This window comes from Cnephaeus nilssonii (genome assembly GCF_951640355.1).
Source record: "Cnephaeus nilssonii genome assembly, chromosome: 3".
NCBI classification, from domain to species: domain Eukaryota; kingdom Metazoa; phylum Chordata; class Mammalia; order Chiroptera; family Vespertilionidae; genus Cnephaeus; species Cnephaeus nilssonii.
Genome location: NC_137074.1, coordinates 96,308,982 through 96,330,820, shown reverse-complemented (window position 1 = coordinate 96,330,820; position 21,839 = coordinate 96,308,982). Strand labels below are relative to the sequence as shown.

The window sequence follows — 21,839 nt, the reverse complement described above, 5'->3', positions numbered from 1 at the left end:
CAGGCGCAGAACATGGCGGACGTTGGGGACACGGCGCTGGTAGTGGGCAGCAGGAGAGTCGGTGCCGGCCCCGATGGACTCCAATGAGAGTGGGACCACGGTGGAATGGTGGAGCAGGTGAGTGGGCAGTTCCAGGCCATGGTGAGGTTCCAGGTGGGGCTGCAGGGCTATGAGGCTGGGGGTAAGAGCTGGGGCCCGATCCCCACAGGCAACCCCAAGGGACCCCACCTGTGCACGAATTCGTGCACTGGGCCTCTAGTATGAATATAATCCTCTTTATTTATAAAACACTGTAACAGATATGTTAAAATTTTTACATATATATTTTAATTTAATTCTTATAAAAATGCTGTGATGTTGCATTACTATACTCATTTTATGCATGGGGAAACTGAGGCTCAGGAAGTTTAAATCTCCTTTTGTAGGTCACACAATTGGTAAATGACATGACAGCAGATTCAACTAAATTCTGTCTGACTCCAATGCCTATGGCCCTTAGTTGCACGCTTCTTTGTAACACACTTTGAAACTAATTCCAAAACTCTAAAGAAATATTTTAACTTCCTTTATTCTTTCTATTAGTTCATCAGATAACTCTTCAATCCAGGGATTCATAAACTTGCTTATCTAAAAATATAATTAAAAATGTCTGCACCCCATTTCAGATCTTCTAAATCAGGTGCTCCAGAAGCAGGCAGATAATCTGTATATTTAACAAGCTTCAGATGAGTTTAGTATTTAAGTTCAGGTAACAAACTTCAGATGTGTTTAGGAAACTCTCCCAAGTCCTAGGTTTTATTTGCTCCCTTTTAAACACAGACCAGGCAGCTAACATAGATGCCATCTATTCAAATTTGACCCAAATAAACCTACTGTTGGTGCTCAGGATCAGAGCCCCCAGAAACTGCTTGAATTTCCTATAGAATATTCCTATTTCCTTGGGATATTTCTACCATTCAAGTAGAAGGTTCAAGTCCATAGTCATTTCACTTGTAACAAGTACTTATTAGATAAAGTGCCCCCTAGATTCTCAGTACCATGATAAGCATTGTGAATAGTACACAAGTAGAAAAAACAACCAACAAAAAAATACTTAGAATTAAAGAAGAACTATTTAAGGCAGGCATATTTTAAGAAAATATATGAAGGTAGTCTCCAGAAAAGCAGAATTGAAATACCAAGAAAAAAAGGAAATATAAAGGGAAGTAATTCTCAAATTAAGTTATTTATTTTTAAGATTTCCCTATTGATTCTTAGAGAGAGAGAAAGGAAGAGGGAGAGAGAGAGAGAGAAACATCGATATGAGAGGAAAATACTGAGTGGCTGCCTCGCCCTGGACTGGGGATAGAGCCTCTAGCAAACCTTTCCATACACTGAATGACACCCAACCAACTGAGCCACACAGGCTAGGGCTCAAATTAAATTATTTTTTAAATGTTGGAACTAATCGCGTCTTTACTAAGGGTGAAAATCACAGTCACCTTTATTTAAGAGACTTTTTTTTTCTATAACTTCTATCCGGAGGACAGAGTTTTGTTGTCCAACATCAACTCTCAAATTAAATATTCATTGTATGAGAAGTGAGGGCAAGGAAGATTATTTATAATCCCATACTGATTCCAATAGTCCTTTCTAAAAATGAACCACAATAAAACACAGATATCAAAAGCTCCACTACTGAATTTCTTATTATAATTGTTTCCTGCTATCAAGTTCATTTCTGATTAGTCTCCTTTGTAGTACCTAGTATATTTCTACAATCACTCTGAAATGAAGGAAAAGAAGATATAACTTCTCAAGTTTCCTTTAAAAAGTTTCCTGATTCTCCCCTCCCCCATCCTTAGTTACCTTTTGCAGCTGGGAATCATATTGCTTTCTTTGATGTATTGTGTACATTATTCTAGCTGTTAAAGATATTTTAACAGTGATGTTAATATGCGTATTTTAGTATTTGAATCAATTACCTTCTTAACAATATACAACTCTGTCTTAAGTTTATAGAAAACTCAATGCAGTTGAAATAAGAACAAAATTCCTCAAATAGTTTCTGGATTATATCATTTGTAACCAATTTCCATTGAAATGCAAGCTTAGGGAGCAAAAATTCCTTATGGAAAACTTAAGGCTGAATTAGCTTTGAAATTGAGTTTAAAATTGAAGGAAAAAAACTATTTTGATTTCAATGTCTACTGTAGACACAGCAGAATGGCTATTATTTATAAAAGCAGCAGGCTCCCAAGGTAAAGGACTTTAAAACATAAAGTGAAACACTACATCTCTCTGAGTAATGTGATAGACAATCAACCTTCCTGTCACAATTGCCTGGAGATAGACACACCTGTTCATGCCTTGTATTCATCCTGGGCTACTTTCACTTCCTCTGGGGGGCTTTTGAACTTGGATTTGACATCTCTTAAATTTATGCTTTCTCTAAATGTAAAGGGGTTTCTTTTCTTACCGTTTTAGCCTTACATGGAGTTCAAGTCTAACTTAGATTAAAGAGAAGTAGTCTAGGTCTTAGAAATTTAATGTTTGTTCTTGATCCTTTTTTTTTTTCTTTTGTTTTTATGAGGTTCAGCTAAAACCCCAAAGTGGGACGTAATGGCTTTAAAGACAGGAAAGAAATAGTCTTTATTCTTTTTTAAATTGTAAAAAGCCCCCAAGGCTCTTTTGTAGAAAGCCCACAGTAGAAGCACTCCCTCAAAAGCCACCTTTTTCTTCATACTAGCCTTAAAGGAGACAGTGCTCAGAAAAGATGACAGCACCAAGTGCATCTGATGTCAGACCAAGAAACAAGCTAAGTGGTTTATGGCCAAGATCCCTGATTACTCTACGTACTTATCAAAATAGGGAACTTTTTTCACCAACACAATGTTTTTTAAAGGTCATTGTCTCTCAAATGCAACAATAACCAACTTATCCACTCTAAAATGGAAAAAAAATGAGAAAAATTCTCAGATGAGACATAGTAAGAAATAATCCTATGACATCATGGAGAAAGGAGAAAAGGGATTATGAGAATGAAAAACATCTGGATTATGATATAAGGGTGACAGAACCATTTCTGCACATCAGTTTAAGATAAGACTCTGACATTCAAAACTTATAGCCATAGAATATAATAATAAATCATAATAAATCACATCCAATAATAAATCTTTATCAAAATTAGCAGAGTACAAATGCAATTAATTCACCAAGTATTTATTGAGCATTATTATATCACAGGCAGTGTGTGCACAGAAAAAGACTACAAAAGTTCCTACACGTGGATGACCTTACATTCTTGAGGGGAACTGAATCCTCTCGTTTTTGTGTTCCACGCTGTACAGATCCTTGAAAGTGCGTGACCTGAAGGAATGGCGATTTGTAGCATGCAAAGGTTTTGGTAACAGCTGTCATTTAACTGAGAGATTAGAAGGGCTCTGTGGTTGAAGACCCAGAGATTACAACACATTCTCCTCCTTTACTTGACCAAGACAGAACTCTTCCTAATTTTGAAAATTTAATTTAACTTCTGGGAACAAATGCATATAGACTTCCCATGGGCAAAATAAGGATTTCTTTAAAATGTTTGAAGTAAAATATTTCTAGCACTATTTAAAGCTTATATTTAATATAGAGTACTTGATTAAATGGTGTTCTCTTTAAGTATTAACATTATATTTCCGATAATAAAACAACCACAACAAACTGCTCCCCAAACCTTACCTTGGACAGTCAAAGTAGCTGATGCTTCAGCTTTTCCAACCATATTTTCTGCCACACAAGTGTATGACCCCATGTCACCAGCCATCACCTTTCGGATTTTCAAGGTATGATCATCTCTGATTTCATATCTAGTGACCGAACAAAGGAAAGCACAATTAAGTGACCTTCTATTTAAAGATCTCATCATTACAAATAACATATCTAGGCATCAAATCACACATAACATTTGCTTCAGGAAATTTAAAACAATAGTTAAAATGCACCATTCCTCTAAGTAAGCACACGCAGAGAAAAGAGCTTGTTTTTATTTATATTTTAAATGTTTTATTGATTTCAGAAAGAGAAAGGGAGAGGAGGAGAGAGACAGAAACATCACTTATGAGAGAGAATCATTGCTTGACTGGGGATCAAGCCTGCAACCTGGTCATATGCCCTGACTGGGAATCAAACCGTGACCTCCTAGTTCATGGGTAGATGCTCAACCACTGAGCAACACTAGCCAGGCGAAAAGAGCGTGTTTTTAAATTTATGCGGGCTAAAATATTGAGCTACTTTTTAAAAAATATATATTTTTTAAAGTTGGAACTTGTTTGTTCCCTCAAGCTACTGTACTCATACTAAAATTAAAAGATAGTGACCATTCAATTTATATATGCCAGACGTAAAGTAATTTATAGATTTTTATCTTTTAAAATCCTTATAACCATTGTATGAAGTATTATGCATTTCCATTGTACAGATGAGAAAAGAAAGCGAGGCAGCGGGGGCAAGGTGACCTGGTTGGTGTTGGTCTCAGCTAGTTTAGCGGCAGAGTTGATAACTGAACTCAGACAGTCTCATTCTAGAGTTCATTTGCCTTGCCTCATCTTCCTTCCCATTCAATGTTGGGTTTCCCTTAAAGTTCCACTTTAGCCCTCTTTCACTCTACATAATATCCCTGAGTTATATTATCTACTACAGTTTATATATTCATTGACCACCCAAATATTTCCCATCCTTATTTCATCTAAGCTCCAAATCCATAATCCCTGCTGATTAATAATTACACATCATATCCCACAGGCACCTAGTATTTTCTGACACATAAACAAATTCCTTTTCCTAACACAATCTACCCATCTTCCTTCACCAGTTCCCTATAACTAACAAAATCATCCAATTCAATTGAGTTTCAGACATTTCTTGCCATTATGGACCCCTACCTCCCTCTCATCTCCCCATTCAGGCAATTTACATCACGTTACAGGGACAACAACAATGGTGACCCTGACACTAGTATCTCCTCACATACATGTAATATCCATAGTCCAAAAAAGTCATTCTCTCTAAAAAGGAATCCCGTTCATAGTATTCTTCTTGGGTCATCAGTGTGCACGTAATATGATTCAATATTCTTTAGTCTATTATTACAAGCCTCTGATAATCTGGCCTCAGTATTTCTAACCTAATAGCCCTTAACTTCCTGCCACATGTCCTATGCCATAGCCATGCTAAACTTCCCACCGTTCAGAACATGTAATGTTCTTTTTTAGCTTTGCATGTATGCTGTGATGTCACATCCTGGAATACTCTTCTCCTCTTTCGTGCTTATCACATTTACATAATTGCTTACATGTCACTTTCCTTTCAGAAGTCTCTTCTAGTTTACTGCTCCCAAATGCCCTGCCTTTATGGGACCAAAGGGTTTCCTGGGTTATTCTGTATCTATCCAGACATGGTTCCTTCTGTGAGCTCTTGAGAGCAGGAAGTATGTCTAAACCACTACTCTAACCCCCAAACGTAGCAGGGGGTTCGATGCATGCTTATTGAAAGAATAGACACACTGGCAACCAAAACCTAAAGGCAATGCCCGGAAGCTTCATTTTGTTGCCTCATTCCTTAAGGCTGTGAGACTATTGCGCTGCTCCTAGCCAATTTCAGGACTTGACAGATATCAGAAAATTTTGACCTCTTCTTCTGTTCCCTGGTGATGCTGTAGCTAAGAAAAAGGAAGCCTGCTTTTTAATTGGTTCACAGCTATACTATTAATGCTGTACCTCCCTTCCTTACCCCACCAACTCCCATACAAGAAATGACTATTAACTGTGGTCTGGTTGAACAGAAGAGAAACCTGTGTAAGGAATATTGGATGTTTATAAGAGTTCCCTGGGCAGCCAGCCTCATGAATGTACAGTTCTTGTCTGCAATCCTCAGAGAAAGTATGGCAGCCTCCTCATTCTAATGATCTCTAGTACCGTGTCTCGCCCCAGATCCAGAAGCCTGGAGTCAAAGATCCTAAGGACACGCATGTGAATCATGTTCTGATGAACACCGGAGACTGTCGGAGTAGACGAATCACATCACTACATTCTGATCTTACCTGGATTTGGGCAGTTCCCCGTCATCTTTCCTCCACCGCACTGTAGGCACGGGGTCACCGCGGGCCTCGCATTTGAACTCCGCACTGTCATCCACAGTGACGGCCAAGTTACTGGGCCTCTTCACAAATGATGGTCTCTCTAAAATTAGAAAAAGCCTTCTCAAAAAAAGAAATAAAAACTAAAACTATTTTATATGTTTAGTCAGAACAGACTTATAATTTAAAATCTTATTTCGAAATGTATTACATATCGTTTCCTACTTCTCGAACCTCCTCCCCAGGTTTGGGGTTCCCTCCTAGTTTTGCCCCCTTGTCTTGCCTATGATGTCTTGGGCAGCATGCTTTGCTGATTCCTTCTCTCCTCTTCCCACCCACACAATGTTGGTTAAGCTTCTCAAGAAAGGTCATTTCTTTCTCCCTTGTATAAAGATCCTAAGGAATACTGAGGGAGAAGCTTCACAGGGGGCCGATGAGATAGGATCCCACTTACCCAACACGGTCAGCTCAGCCACTTCACTCTCACGTTCCCCAACCATGTTGGTGCCGACACACACATACTTTCCAGCATCGCTCTTGCGGGTGTAAGTAATCATGAGTTTTCCTCCTCGTATCTTTAAAAAAAGTGTCACATGCATGCAGTTAAAATCACTTTTGCTATGTTTACGTGACAGAGGTTTTCCTAAGTGAAGTCTACTGCCTAAGCACATAAGCAAAGCTTAATTATATTTAAAAAGCCAGTGTGTAGTATTTGCTATAGTTATAGTAGTAACTTTAAATAGAATTTACTGCAAAGGTACATTATATAGAGAGGCAAAACATTTCTACTTGCCTACATTTCTTGTAGAGTTATTATAGTCTATATAACTAGAAATTTGTATTTCTGAACAGGCCAAATTCTTTCATATTATGTAGTTAAATGAAAACCAAAAGACTGTACAAATAATTTAGTTAGGAAAAAGGAAATTCCTAATATCTTCTGACTATAATTAATATGGACATGCATATTAGCTATATGTGATTTTAAGAAAGCATATTCTAGTATTATAATACGTGGAAATAAAAATGTCTCTACGTAATTTGCCAAAATTGCTTTGAAGGAATATTTCTTAATTGCCAAAACATTACAGAACCTGACATCCTAAATAACAAAGGAATTGCTGCTGCCCAAGCAGTTTCTTGGGGACTCAGGAGGTGAAGGCTGAAGAGATACCAATAAATCATCTGGAAAGTCGTTCTGGTACACTCTTGAACATTTAATTATTTGAAGAAGACTTCATTATAAATGTAAGCAGCTTTCCAGTACAATAAGTAGGCTGAAGCTAACAAGAATTAAGATTGGGATGCGGAAACCGAACTATCTTTACTTAATTCAATATCCTTTTGGTGGGGAGCTGCGTTTCAATTACCCAGGAATATCTATAATGCTCGGAGCCTCAGAAAGGTTTTGTCAGGGATAACTTCCAAATGTTTATTCATAGAGGCTTTGGCCTCAGAGTTTTTCTGTGTTGTGTATCAATTAAAAAGAGAAGGGAAGAAATAAAGAAAGAAAAAAGAGAGTGTTGGAGGTGGTAGGAAACCATTCAGACAGAATTATTTCTCATCATGCACTAGGAGTTTACTGAAACTACTACTTTCTATTTTGGAATACCTAAATTGCCTTATTTCAACCCAAATTAGAAATTATGTATTGGACAAACCAAATATTAACAGAGTTATTTTAATTTCTGTGGCTTTAGAACTTGACATTGTTTTCATTTATGTTTCTTAGAAAATGATCATGAGTTTCTAAGTACCATTATAAAACCATCCAGGGACTTTCCTCTGCATTTTTTTTCATGACTTTGTTCTGCATTCAGAGAGTAATGCCTGCATATAGTAGTCTATTAAAACATTTTTGTGGGATGCCACCTGCTTTTTATAGACAAAATCTAGTCTGGTATCGAATGAAACATTTCTATAAAGGTTTGTAGCAATTAATGGGATGTGACCTCATATTTTACTGACAGCTATATCTTTTCTCACATGGGCACCATCTCCTTAAAAGGTCTCAAAGTGAGATTCTTAAATGTATACCCAGCTTTGAGGCTATTGGGTCATAGTGCTAACCATCTTATGTTTTAATAAGTTGCTTTTGTGTGATATATCATTAAAATGTTGGTCGTTAGTATAAATCTGCTGTGAGACTGTGAGGGGAAAGTATCATAATTCATTTATCACTTAAGGAATGAGCAGCTCAGAAAAGTATAACTCCTCCTTCCACATACCTCCCTTATGCCCACCAACACAATATGTTTTAATTATGCTTTCAACGGTCAGATTTCCTCCCTGGCTGTGAGCTCTGAGGCAGAGAAGCATATCTGATTCTTCTTTATTGCGCTGGGACCTGTCACAATGCCTAGTAAATATCTGTCAAAGGAAAGTGACTTGCCCAATGTCACACAGAAAGTTGGAAGGGAGCTAAGATTTTACTTAAGATATGTAATTTTGGCTATATGAGATGCACAAGAAATGACAAGAAATGCACAGCCCCAGAGATCGCAATTTGAGTTGAATGAACGTTGAGTTCTTGAGGTACAGAAAATTTGAGTACCATAGCATCAAGATCTTTCTAAGAAGATTCATTGAAATCTTTCACCATGTATATATTTTGAAAGACTCACATAAACATTTCCAAAATCTTGAGGAAACAAAATCATTCCAGAAAAAGGTGACAAATTCTATTATTTATTTTGTTTTATTATAATTTTTAATTTCTATAAGAGTTTAGTTAGGCCAAACTGATGACATGCTAGGAAGCAAGATCCGGAGAATGACAATTTTGCAGTTCCTTTTATTTTTATTTTATGTGTGTTTTTTAAAAATTTATCTTTGTTGTTCAAAATATCACAGATATCACCTTTTGTTCCTCATTGACCCCCTCCACCCCACTCCTGCTCCCCACCCAAGGCCTTCACTACACTATTGACTGTGTTTATGGGTTATATACATACTAGAGGCCAAGTGCACAAATTCGTGCTCAGGCGGGGTCCCTCTGGGTGGCCTGCAGGGATCGGGCTGAAACCCACAGTCCAATGCCACCTGCAGCTCCTTCCTGCCGCTCCTGCTCATCCCGCCCCCACTGTGCCTGCTGAGGGCTCACACCTAATCAGTCCCGATCGGGAGAGGCTCGTGCTGCCACAGCAGAGCTCGCCAACCATGAGCCCTGTGTCTGGCGCCCTCCCAAGGGGAGTGGCCTGCTGGATCGGGCTGAAACCAGCTCTCTGACATCCCCTGAGGGGTCCCAGGTTGCAAGAGGGCACAGGCCATGCTGAGGGACCCCACCGGTGCACTATCAGGCCAGGGAGGGACCAGGGTCCGGCCCATCTTGTTCAGTCCCTGATCAGGCCGGACCCCAGCAGCAAGCTAACCTCCCGGTCGGAGCATCTGCCTCCTGGTGGTCAGTGCACATCATAGCGACTGGTCGACCGGTCGACTGTCTGCCCCCTGGTGGTCAGTGCACATCATAGCAAGCGGTTAAGCAGCCTTAGCATATCATTAGCATATTATGCTTTGATTGGTTGTTCGGCTGTTCTGCTGTTCGGTCGATTTGCATGTTTCCCTTTTATTATATAGGATGTGCATATAAGTTCTTAGGTTAATCTTCCCTCTCCCTCCAATTCTGTTCTTGATATGGAAGTTAAGAGATCTGAGATGTTGTCCTACATGCTCCTTTTTGGGTTAGCTAACTTTGGACAGAACATTAAGCCTCCTGTATACCTCAGAATCTAACCTAAATGTCCTTGCATATTTAGGTGGTCAGTTCATTTCTAAAGTGATTGCACATTAATAAATAACAACTTCATCAAAGTAAAAGAAAATAAATGCTTTTTTTTCTTTAAAATAAAAGTTAAGTCAATGAATTCTATCTACAATAAAATATAAGGCTTTAAGAATAATTTTAAAATATATTCAAATACCTAGAATGAGTCAAAGAATGATAAAATATAAATAATTTTCAACAACACAGATTTATTTTTATAGCTTCAGTATAACATCGTACTAATTTACTTTACAAATCTTAAGTACTTGGGGATGTAGAGTTTTAAATCATCTTGCTTAAGCACATGTGGGACACCAATTAATATTATATATTACAGCTCACTGCTGTTATATTTTGAAAGAATCTGTATAAATGGAGAAGGGGAATTTAGTTACCAAGAGTAATAAGGAGACAGCCAGGAGATTCTCAGTCATGGTAAAATTCCTATGCTGAGATGAATGGGAGGAAACAATAACTGAGGTGAACTAAAAAATCAAAGAAAGCTATTAAGTCCTAAATAGTGTGTTGTACACACCCTATTACCATTGCCCCAACTATACATTATACTTGGTTCAATCTTGGAAACCTTTTCTAACTCAATCTATCAGGAGACTTATGCTTTGGGAGCACATAGCTATATTTTTGTTTTTAATATAAATAAATTGTTGTTTCATGTAAATTTACTTTACAGACTTCCTTGTTAAATCACATCTACTGTTCAAATTAAAAGTAACTCATCAGGCATTGTACAAAATATCTTCTCCGTACATTGTAAGTAAACAAATTATAATAGGATGAGCCAGCATGACAATTTTTTTCTACATAATTTTAAAAAAATGAATCAGGGGTATCATGAGAAGCTTTTTCCCCCATAACATCATAGTATGACTAAAAGCAAACATTTGTCACAACTGTGTTCATTTATATATAAGTTGTAGAGGAATGGGAAAAATAATATAACTAATTGAGTTCTGAAAAAGATACTAAACTTAGAAAATATTTTTAATATGAAAAGTACATTTTTTCTTGTAAACCAGCATAGATATTAATCATCATGGCTAAATGAAGTCAATTAAATCACACCTTTGTTTTTTCTACTCAAGCTATTTTTCACCAACATTATCTAGGTTGAAACCAAATTCAAAATCTAAATATATAGCAAAAATTATTTTAAAGATTTTTAAATCCCAAATAATCTTTCAAATTGATCAAAAATAGATACAATCACGTAGCAAAACAAAGTGAGCATGGGCCCTGGAGTCAGATGCCTCGTACTATACTTTAGGCAAGGTATAAACTCTTCTGTACCTCTGTTTTCCATCTTTAAAATGGAGATACTATCAGTACACATTTCCAAGGCTGTTATGAGGATTACATGAGATTAATCATCTAAAGCACTTAAAAAATATCTGTATATTATTATCATTATAATTATTAATTTAATAATTTGAGACATTTGTTTAATAAAAATAATATTTTTGTTTGGCTACATCCAGAAGCTTTTTATTAAAGTCATTACTAACACATCTTCCATAGGTTTTGTCAGAAAAAATGCGTATTTAAATTAATAGAGCAAACTTTAGAAACATGTAATTCTGAAGCTAAATATGTTTCTCTTATTTCCCCCAAAACAGTGACTGGCCAGGCCAGTTGTGGCTTAGTGGGTGAGCCTTGGCCCAGGAACCAGGAGGTCATGGTTCAATTCTGGGTCAGGGCATGTGCCTGGGTTGTGGGTCCATCCCCAGCAGGGGGCATGCAGGAGGCAACCAATCAATGATTCTTATCGATGTTTCTATCTCTCTATCCCTCTCCCTAAAATCAATAAAAATATATACCCAAAACTTCAAAACAAAACAAAACACTGACTCTTTGGGAAAATGACTCTCCCTCTCCCAGGAGAGTTTTGACAATAATATTTTCCAGTGTCACTACTGGGAGGGGTAAGTATTGACACTTGGTGCAGGCCAGAGAGGCTACTAAATAGCCTACATTGCACTGAGGACTCCATCACAATGAAGAATTTCCACACCCAAAATGTAAATAAACCCAAGGCTGAAAAACTTTGTCCTAAAGACTTGGCTCTGGCCTAAGAATAAATGCTGGATTAAAATGAGGAAAGGAAGGAGGGCTTAAATTTAAGTAACAGAATAAGTGTTTACTTGGGAACTCATTGTCTAGACTGCCCAGATTGGTATAATTACCTGCATACAACTTCAACCTCATCAATAAGACACTTTCTTATGAAATGGTACATTCCACTATATCAGTGATGGCGAACCTATGACACGCGTGTCAGCACTGACACGCGTAGCCATTTCTGATGACACGCGGCCGCTGAGGCGGCCGCATGCCGAGGATGAAACATTTGCTGCTCCTGAGGATGAAACATTGGCGACTAGAGTCTTGGAGTTAGACTCTAACTCCAAGACTCTAGTCGCCAATGTTTCATCCTCACCTATTAGACACTCTGTGCCGGAGGTCTGTAGGCCAAACAACAGAAGTCCGGCACAGAGCGTCTAGTTCTGGGACTTCCGGTTAAGCCGGGACCTTTGCCCTCACTTCCGCCGGCAGAGCAGGGAGCAGCGGAACGTAGCGGGGGACGCATCTCTGGGGGCCCTGCCATTACCAGTAACCAAATAACAGCTAACCACAGCAACCATTATCTACTGTTCTGGGGTGTCATGGATTTCTAATCCATCATTACTGAGATAAGAGAGGGGGAGGCTGGGAGAGGCGAGGGTTTGTGGCGTGCTATGGGTGCCATTTCCCGCCATTAGAAATAGCGGCAGCCATTTTAATTCACATAAGGAACACCATCTTACTCCATAGTGCAGACTCCATTTCACCACTATTACTGTTGTGCATCCTTATTAACCCCTATTTCTGCTTATTAACCCTGCCCTTTCCTAAAAGACAGTTATATGCACCATTTTGTGGTTAGTTAGGCTAGTTAAGCCCTAATTGCCTGCAGGCCTAACAAGCTGTCTATAATTCTATCTTCTGTCACTGCCCCCTTGATGGAAAACCCAAAAAATAAAAAAAACTAAGGTTAAGTAAAGGAAGTGGTAGTAGCAGTGGCCGACCCTTTCAAGAGACATGGACCGAGATGTATGGCTTTATAGAAAAAAATGGCAGATCATTTTGCGTTCTATGTACTGAAACGGTAGTAAGCAGAACGTGGAATATAAATAGACATTTTGAAACTAATCATTCCCAGCTCTTGGAAAAAAGTGAGGATGAAAGGAAGGAACACATTTCCAGGCAGCTACATCTTTATAAGAGCCAATCTAATTCCATCCTTAAATTTATGAAAGGCTCTACAAATTTAACATCTGCAAGTTAGAGCATTGCTCACTCTATAGCTGCATGGAAAAGCGCTCAGTGAGGGAGAATTTATTAAAGAAACTCTCCTAAGATGTGCACCAGTTCTATTTCACAATATGCAGAATAAAGATGAAATTATTAAGAGAATATCTGAGTTACCACTCAGGAGAAATATCATAAAAGACCGAATAATGAGACTGAACACAAACGTACAACATCAATTAAAGAGAGACATAAGGAAGTGTAAATATTTTTCAATCTCTCTTGATGAAACTACTGATGTCAGATCACATGTTCAGTTGGCCATTATTGGTCCATATTCTGATGGTCTCACAATGAGAGAAGAGCTGATAAAGTTAGTATCAGTGTCAACAAGTAAATCAGGAAGCGAAATATGTAAGGTTGTTATACAAACATTTCGTGACCTAAGCATTGATATCTCTAAAGTTGTGTCAGTGACGACAGATGGGGTACCAAATATGGTGGGGAAAAAAGTCGGATTTGTCAAATTGTTTACAGAAGCTATTGGACCTCCGATTGTGCCTTTTCATTGTATTACCCATCAGGAGGCTTTATGTGCCAAGGCAGGATTCACCGACTTAAGCGACTTAATGTCAGTTGTTACAAAAATAGTTAATTTAATAGCTGCTAGCCCACTTCACAAGCGAGAATTTTCGGCACTTTTACTGGAGGTTGATTCCACCTACAGTGGATTGCTGATGTACAATAATGTAAGATGGCTGAGCAGAGGCAAAGTTCTTGAGTGCTTTGTGGAGTGCTTTGAAGAAATTAAGGTATTTCTTGACAATAAGGATCTGGGAAACTTTCCTCAGCTTAATGATGATAAGTGGGTCAACACCCTGATGTTTTTTACAGATCTCTCTGTTCATATTAATGAACTGAACTTAAAGTTACAAGATTTTGGCAAAAGTATTGACGTGATGTTTGGATACATAAAAGCTTTTGAAAGTAAAGTTAAAATTTTCAAGCGAGATGTAGAAACTAAAACTTATAAGAATTTTCCTAGAGTAACAAAGTATTTTGAGAAGGCCAGTGCAGCTGTACAAAATGAAATGGAACTCTTGCATATGAAGTACCAGCATATTTTAGACTTGTTACTTGACCAGTTTAGTGATAGATTTAGTCAATTTAGAAGTCTAGAACAGACCATGAAAATAATTAAGTATCCTAATGTAGTAGTCTACAGTAGTTTGGAATTAAATGGTTTCTAATGGATGCAAATTGATGATTTGGAGATGCAACTTGCAGAATTTCAAGACAGTATCTGGGCTCAGGTGTTTGTCGACTTGAGGTCAAAGCTTGAGAATCTGGAAAGGTGCCGCTTGGAGAATCAAGAGGAGTGCCACTACGAACAGGAAATTTGGAGTGCCTGGAACCGACTACCAGACACTTTTAGCACCCTGAAAAATATAGCAATGGCTTTACTCACAATTTTTCCCTCTACATACTTTTGTGAGGCCTTATTCTCAGCGTTAAATAATATCAAAACCAACAAAAGAAACAGATTGACAGATGAAGTTAGTAGTGCTTGCTTGGGCCTGAAGTGTACAAAATACCAACCTTCAATTGAAGATTTGGCCAATGAAATTCAGCAACAAAAAAGTCACTAATAGGCAGGTTAGTTAAAGAATTCCCCCTCCCCCTCACTTATCTTAGTTCACAGCACCCCACACAAGCTAAATAATATCAAGACCAACAAAAGAAACCGACTGACGGAAGAACAAAGAAGTCACTAAGCAGGTAAGTTAAATATTTAGTTTTTGGTTTATTAAATACAATTATATATAACAGTTATACATTTATGTTATTTAAACTATAAATATTGCGAAATAATGTTTTTTCCTCAAAGTGACACACTACCCAAGTTATGCTCAGTTTTTTGGCAAAGTTTGATACACCAAGCTCAAAAGGTTGCCCATCACTGCACTATATACTCACTGGCAATAATGGCTAAGGATCCCAAAGTAGATGTTACAGCTTAAGTGGAAGACTAAACAGTGTCAGCAAACCTGAGAAAAATTTATAGTCTCAGAGATGACAGAGACAGAATTTAACAAAAGTGATAGAAAAAAATAAATATGGCAAACAGAGAAATAAATTTTAAAAACAATGGATGAAAATGACAGTTTTAATTTTTATAAATTCAAATTGATTTGGCTTTATGCCAATAGCTAAATTGAATCAAAGCTAACCAAAAGCCATAATTCTATTGTCTTCAGTCACAAATGTGGACTACATGGGGGCTTGTTCTTTTCAATAAAGAAAAGAACAGAAAAACGTAGTACTATAATTCTGATCAAATATAACATACCAGCTTCCAAGAAGTAGATACTACTAACAATCACATTTTATGTTGTTATATAAAAATATTGATAGTAAAGGGTGGCTTCATACATTCTAAATCTTAGTGCCTCCTCTCTAAAGCAAAATTTGATATTTCCTCTCTTCACATAGAAAAGAAAATTATGTTTAACACATACAAAACACTACCAATGTAAAAACAGCACTATTTAAAATAAGCTAAGAAATATTTCTTGGCAGGTCTCTTCCTGCAGCTGGGTTTGACAGCCAAATTGTAAACCTATCAAAAACGAGTTTGTATAATGAACAGACACAGTGTTAAACACTGCACTGCAGCCACACTGCTTCAATTAACATAATCCCGGTTGTGGAGAAGCAGAATTTGTTAAGCCTTCAGACAATATGCTGGCATCTAGCTTATGTCAAAAATCCAAAGCAGAGGTTCTACTTCCTCATTACCATATATACCTTACCAGCCCACAGCGGTAACCACATTAGAGGCCCACATTTCCATAAGCTCTAGACAGTACTTGAAGGGGGGCCTCAGCCATCTACATACTTGATGAAAATAAAACAAAAAAGATCCCAGTGGTCCTGCTCCTTTTGGGGAAGGAGACAAGGAGGACAAAGGAGAAAAAAGTGGTAAAATTTTTTAAAGTTTCAAACAACTTTACACGTTATTTTCCCCCACCCTCAACCCCAAAATAGGTATGGAATACCTCAATGTATTTGATATATAGGATTCTTATATGTTAGCATTTACATTTAAAAACTTATAAATTATTTTTTTCCTTAGGGGTAAAAAGTATTCTCTCATTCTCTCTTACTTAAAGGTTTTGCTGAAGCAGTTGAAAATCTCTTTCCATATGCTTTCATCTCCATTACTGAGTTGTTTACTCAGTAACAAGATAATGCAGAAAAATTAGGTATAAGATGTAGCTTTTCAACCAAAAATGAAGAGAATCATTTTATATTTCTGGTAAGCATGAAAAAAGTACAATCAGAATTCTTATTTCCAGAATAAAGAAACAAAACTTCTTTTTCTTTGCACACAAACAAGCATGCCTTCTTTGCAACAGTAAATGAGGTAAGCTTTTTGTCTGCTTATTCTATGGAGTATGCAGTTTACACTGCAATCAGTACTTAAAATCAGAAATAAAGGTGAACTTCAAATGAACTCCTTGGTGTGTCTTCATTTCTACCCTAAAGCAAGTCAGATGATTTGCAGTATCTGTTACACAGGAATTTTTTTTTTCAGGTATCACCCCCACAATGCTATCCATACAGCTCTAGGTTAACATACTAAACCACTGGGGCTAATTAACTAGTTTGGCTACACAAAATCTTTTCTGCTTTTAATTACATTAACCTAATGTGACTTGAATTCAGCAGACCAAAAAAGAAACCACTAATTATATTAAGGACTTCAAAGATGATTTCAAATTGCCATCCACCAAACTGTCATATAATTTATCTTATTCCTTTAATAGATTTTTGCATTCAAAATATGAGTTCCTTACTAGAAATACTATTTTTTTTTTATTTTATATTTTTTTATTGATTTCAAAGAGGAAGGGAGAGGGAGAGAGATTGAGAACCTTCAATGATGAGAGAGAACAATTGATTGGCTGCCTCCTGCACGTCCCACACTGGAGATTGAGTCTGCAACCCAGGCATGTGCCCTGACCGGGAATCGAACCATGACCTCCAGGTTCATAGGTCAACACTCAACCACTGAGCCGTGCTGCCCGGGCAAAATACTATTTTTTAAAACATCATAACAATGAATTAAAAGAATACTGATTTAGAATGCTAAAGGAAAAATATGTTTAAATAAATATAATGACACATGGGTGTCATCATATAAATTTTTACAATTTTCTAGAAGATTAAAGGCTCAGAAATATTCATTTACAATAACACTGTTTGATAAACAGAGTTACCATGATGAGTAACATTTTTAAAGTACTAGGGTTTAGAAATTATTTTTTTTTCTGAAAAACTTGATTATTTACCACTGTCTCCTACTATTTTGCAAAGTAAATGAGATGAGAGGTTTTGAATTACAGCCTAGTGTATCATCTTTAAACAACTCACTACTAAGTCTTTTGGCCAGAATATCTCTTCAGAATGATTCTGTCAATTCTGCTGGATCTTTGACCTACAGAACAGCTATCAAGCTGTTGTAAACTGCAGGAGAAGTGCTTTTCATAGGTTTAAGACTTCCTAATGACATTGAGATGCAGGTACCCAGATGGCCTGTCACAGCCCCCAGACATTCTCCTTGTTGAAATAAACTGCAGGACAGTTTTAGATGGTCCCTAAGGACTCCTTTCAACAGAGACATGCAAAGAAGAGTCACAACAACAGCTTTTATTTCTTTAAAATTTAGCACGAATTCAACAACAACAATAAACCAAAAAAGAAATAGTTATTTGAGCAGACAGAGAAAGTGGAACAATACCCATTCTTTGCAACTTGGCTACAAGAGTAGGATCAGTCTTCAATGTAAACAATTCAGATTAAAGCATACCTTCTAACATATACTATAGTATGTTTTAAAACAATCATGCTTTATTGCATTCTAAATTAAGCAAAATCATGGGGGGGTGTAATTATATTGTATAAATGACAGACAAAGGATTGAATAAAATATACATCTCATAGCAATTTAAAAATATATAACCAAGTAAAACAGAATTCATATAATTCAAACCTTACACAATAGTAAAGAAATTATACTCTGTCTTATTTGGCAATATTTTTTGCTCACACCTTCAGGTAAGTAATTCAATATGGATACTTAACAGAGAAGCCATGTCTAGAATAAAATAATTTCATGTTTTTAGTAATTATGACTTGATATCATGAGATACTTTATATTTCTGAATGTACACATTCATAATTTTGTTGTTGTTTCACTCTTTGGAACCTACATTTTTTAAAAATATATTTTTATTGATTTCAGAGAGGAAGGGAGAAGGAGAGAGAGAGAGAAACATCAATGATGAGAGAGAATCATTGATTGGCTGCCTCCTGCACGCCCCACACTGGGGATAAAACCCACAATTCAGGCGGGCCTTAAATTTTAATGTAGTTGTTAATCAGATAGAGATTATAGAGATTTAAATTTTTGACAAATCTTCATTATCAAAAATCATTGCTATAAAACAATGTATATCTATTACTCTAGTACTATTTTAGAACAACTTTCAAAATTAATTTTTATTTATTCTACTTATTTGTACTAATCGTGTCACACAAAAATAATGTATTTAAAAATGATATCATGGCCTGGCCGGGTAGGTCAGTTGGATACAGTGTTGTCCCAATACACCAAGGTCGCTGCATGTTTGATCCCTGGTCAGGCACATACAAGAATCAACCAATGAACGCATAAATAAGTGGAACAACAAATCGATGTTTTTCTGTCTCTCTCTCTCCCTAAAAATCCATAAATAAAAATAAAAAAAAAATGATACAGATATCCATTACCTCAGGATTTTATGCTTAAGTCTCAAACATAAGTTTTATTTTAGATAAATATATAAACAATAAACCAAAGTCAGCCAAATCACCTTTCTTCTTCCTGGATAACAAAGTTTATTATTCTTTCTACTTTTCATAAAGGCTATAATCACAATGATTTTTTAAAAAAATTTTCACCTCTCCCTATTGTTATTTCATTCTAATTCACAGAGACCTTAAATTGAGAGAGATGGAAGTGGAGGAGGAGGAGAAAGAAGAGAAAAAGGGGGAAGGGGGGAATAAATTATTTTAACTATTATCCACTCATTCTTTTGATTAGATATTATCTGCCTTCATGCTGCCATCCAAAGGCTGTGAGGCAAAGCTGCCATGCACTTATGACTAGCTCAATGCGGACTTGTGACACAAACTGAGCAGCTGTACCCCAAAGGATTAAACTAAGAAAAACAGATTATATGCTCATATTTACATTTTTTAACTATAGATTTAAAAATTATATTAATTCAGTCAGATTTTAATCACATTGTAAAGAGTTTTCACTGGATGTTACTAATTCATTTAATATGTCTATCCTTATGCAAAGCTCATTTCCTCTACACTTAAAGTGTAAATAGTGTTCTTGGAATTTGCAAAAAAAAATTATATAACAAAATAATTTTTGGGTAACAAATATTCATTGTAAAGAAAATATGAAAATGACAAACTGAAAGCAATTAAATGACCATTCTACATTTTTCTTGGTGACATTGAAAGAAGTGGCATTACAAGAAGACAACCATTACTTGTTATAGATCTTTCAACTGTCCTCTTAGGAGTGGAATTGAGAGAAAAAATAGGCCATTAGGATCTCTCCAATAGTGTCCCATATTTGCTTGGGCTCCATGCATACAAGAGAACATGATCCAATTTCATTTGTTTGCTGGTACCCTTTACAATACCATTTAAAAACCAACATGATTTCAGCCAGGAGTTTAAACACACTTGATCATCAGAGAGAAGCAACAAGAGACTTAAGCAGAAATAGCAATTATCCCAGTGGGAACACATGGCTCTGTACACAGCTTGGTGAGCTGCCAGCTGAGAACTTGGGCCTGGGAGAATTGCTGCCTAGGACTATGGCTGCTGCCTTTCTCTGTTATTTCTAGTTCTCCTACAAAACTTTGCATTTGTTCCTTATAGCAACTTGTAAATTTGTAGTTGGCTGTTTGCTGCTGCAGAAGCACATCTAGGATAATTTGATTATAGACTACATGGGGAAGAGCTGTGTAGCTAATTGCAGGTAAGTGGGAGCCACCCTACAGAGAGACATAGTAAAGTTAAAGGGAGAGGATGATTTTCTCTGTGTAACTATAAATTACCACCTTTCTATCTAGTTTATATCACCAGAGGAACTTTCCATGAATCCTAATTTTAGCAAAGGAATAAAAGAAAGAAGAAACACAGTCTCCTTAAAACACGCCTATTTTGCTTAAGTGTGGCTCAATGTCCATAGGAAGACATGGATTTGCCATTTTCTCCTGAACACCCATTTTGTGGAGCCAGTCAGGGTTATGCAGCCTAAAGCAATCAACTGAGAAAGCCCTCTTTATCTTATTCCAAGCCAGGAGCAGAGCCTGAGGGCTGGTAAATGGAGAGCAGACAGACAGTGAAGGCTTTCTGCAGATTCCCCAGGTGTCTGGTTCCCAGAGTCATTAAGATCAGAACCCAAAAGGGAATCCCATAAACCGGAGTCAACATAAAGAATGGTTTTTGAAGAAAATAGCCTTTGCTACCTAGCTCCTCAAAGTAAGAAAGTTGATTGCTCTTTATCTCTGTGAAAATTCTGGGTATAACATGGTAGTACTCTGCATGCATATGAAAACTTAATTTAACTCATAGCTATTAAAGTTAATGTATTAGTTCCTTCACAGGTCTCATGAAACAATGTCCTGCTGTTTTAAAGGTAAAAACAAAGTCTTATGGGCCATTTTCATTTCCTACAAAACTAGGCTTGGTTTTTATCACCTCCTCCAACCATCTGGCTATAATTCTGAATTTACATACAGTCACTGTTAGGACAGCTTGAAATAAAAACCTACAGAGGAATTATGACTATAGTCAAGAAATAAAGATGATAAATGCTCATAGTATTTGAGGGGAGAAAAGCTCATTTTCAAACACTTGGCTCTTTGGAGTTACAAGTACACCAGCTGAAAATACTTTTTAAACAGTAAATCCCTTTTTCTCTCAATGGATTTTTATGTTTAGTTCTTCTCTATAATTTTGGTCCAGTGTGAGAATTTCTCTCACTACCAAATGCCTTGCTAAGTTAATACCTTTTCCAGACACTGTGTATAATTTGTTATTCTTGAAATTTAAATTCACTTATATTCTGAAGAAGACATATAACCAAGACAGACAAAGTCAAATCAAGGTTGAGTATGCAAGAGATTTATAGATTCAGAATAAATTTATGGAAATAAAGTAAGGAAATTAGGAAAGGGTAATTACTTTATGGAAGCATTTTTAATTTGCAAAAAAATCAATAAAACATTTAATACCACTTATTACGATTCTATACAAGTAAAAGTAGATACAAATTGAAGTAAACATTCATTCCCAATCTTCGCTATTTTAATCCCAAAGAATCAAAGGAGAGCAAGAAGAAACTTGTACGTGACAAGCTTAATTGATTAATCAGAATCAAGGCTCATAAGACCAGGGTCAGAGACAATATCCATATGACCAGTTATTCACTAGTTTTTATTGATTACAAGACTATGCCAGAACCTAGCTCAGTTATTTGGCAAATGTGTGCTTCATTTCATAAGGAATGACACACAATAAGGTAGAGAT

The 21,839-nt window shown here is 36.7% G+C and overlaps 1 protein-coding gene across 1 annotated transcript in view; it reads right to left on the bottom strand.

Moving 5' to 3' along the window:
• Positions 1 to 21,839, bottom strand: part of ROBO1 (roundabout guidance receptor 1) — a 1,264,035-nt gene that overhangs the window by 110,503 nt on the left and 1,131,693 nt on the right. The window contains exons 6-8 of the mRNA XM_079766678.1: positions 6,561 to 6,681; positions 6,071 to 6,209; positions 3,712 to 3,839 (exon numbers count right to left, since the gene is read on the bottom strand). Of these exons, the coding sequence (XP_079622804.1) occupies positions 3,712 to 3,839; positions 6,071 to 6,209; positions 6,561 to 6,681 (388 nt within the window). The remainder of the gene's footprint in view (positions 1 to 3,711; positions 3,840 to 6,070; positions 6,210 to 6,560; positions 6,682 to 21,839) is intronic.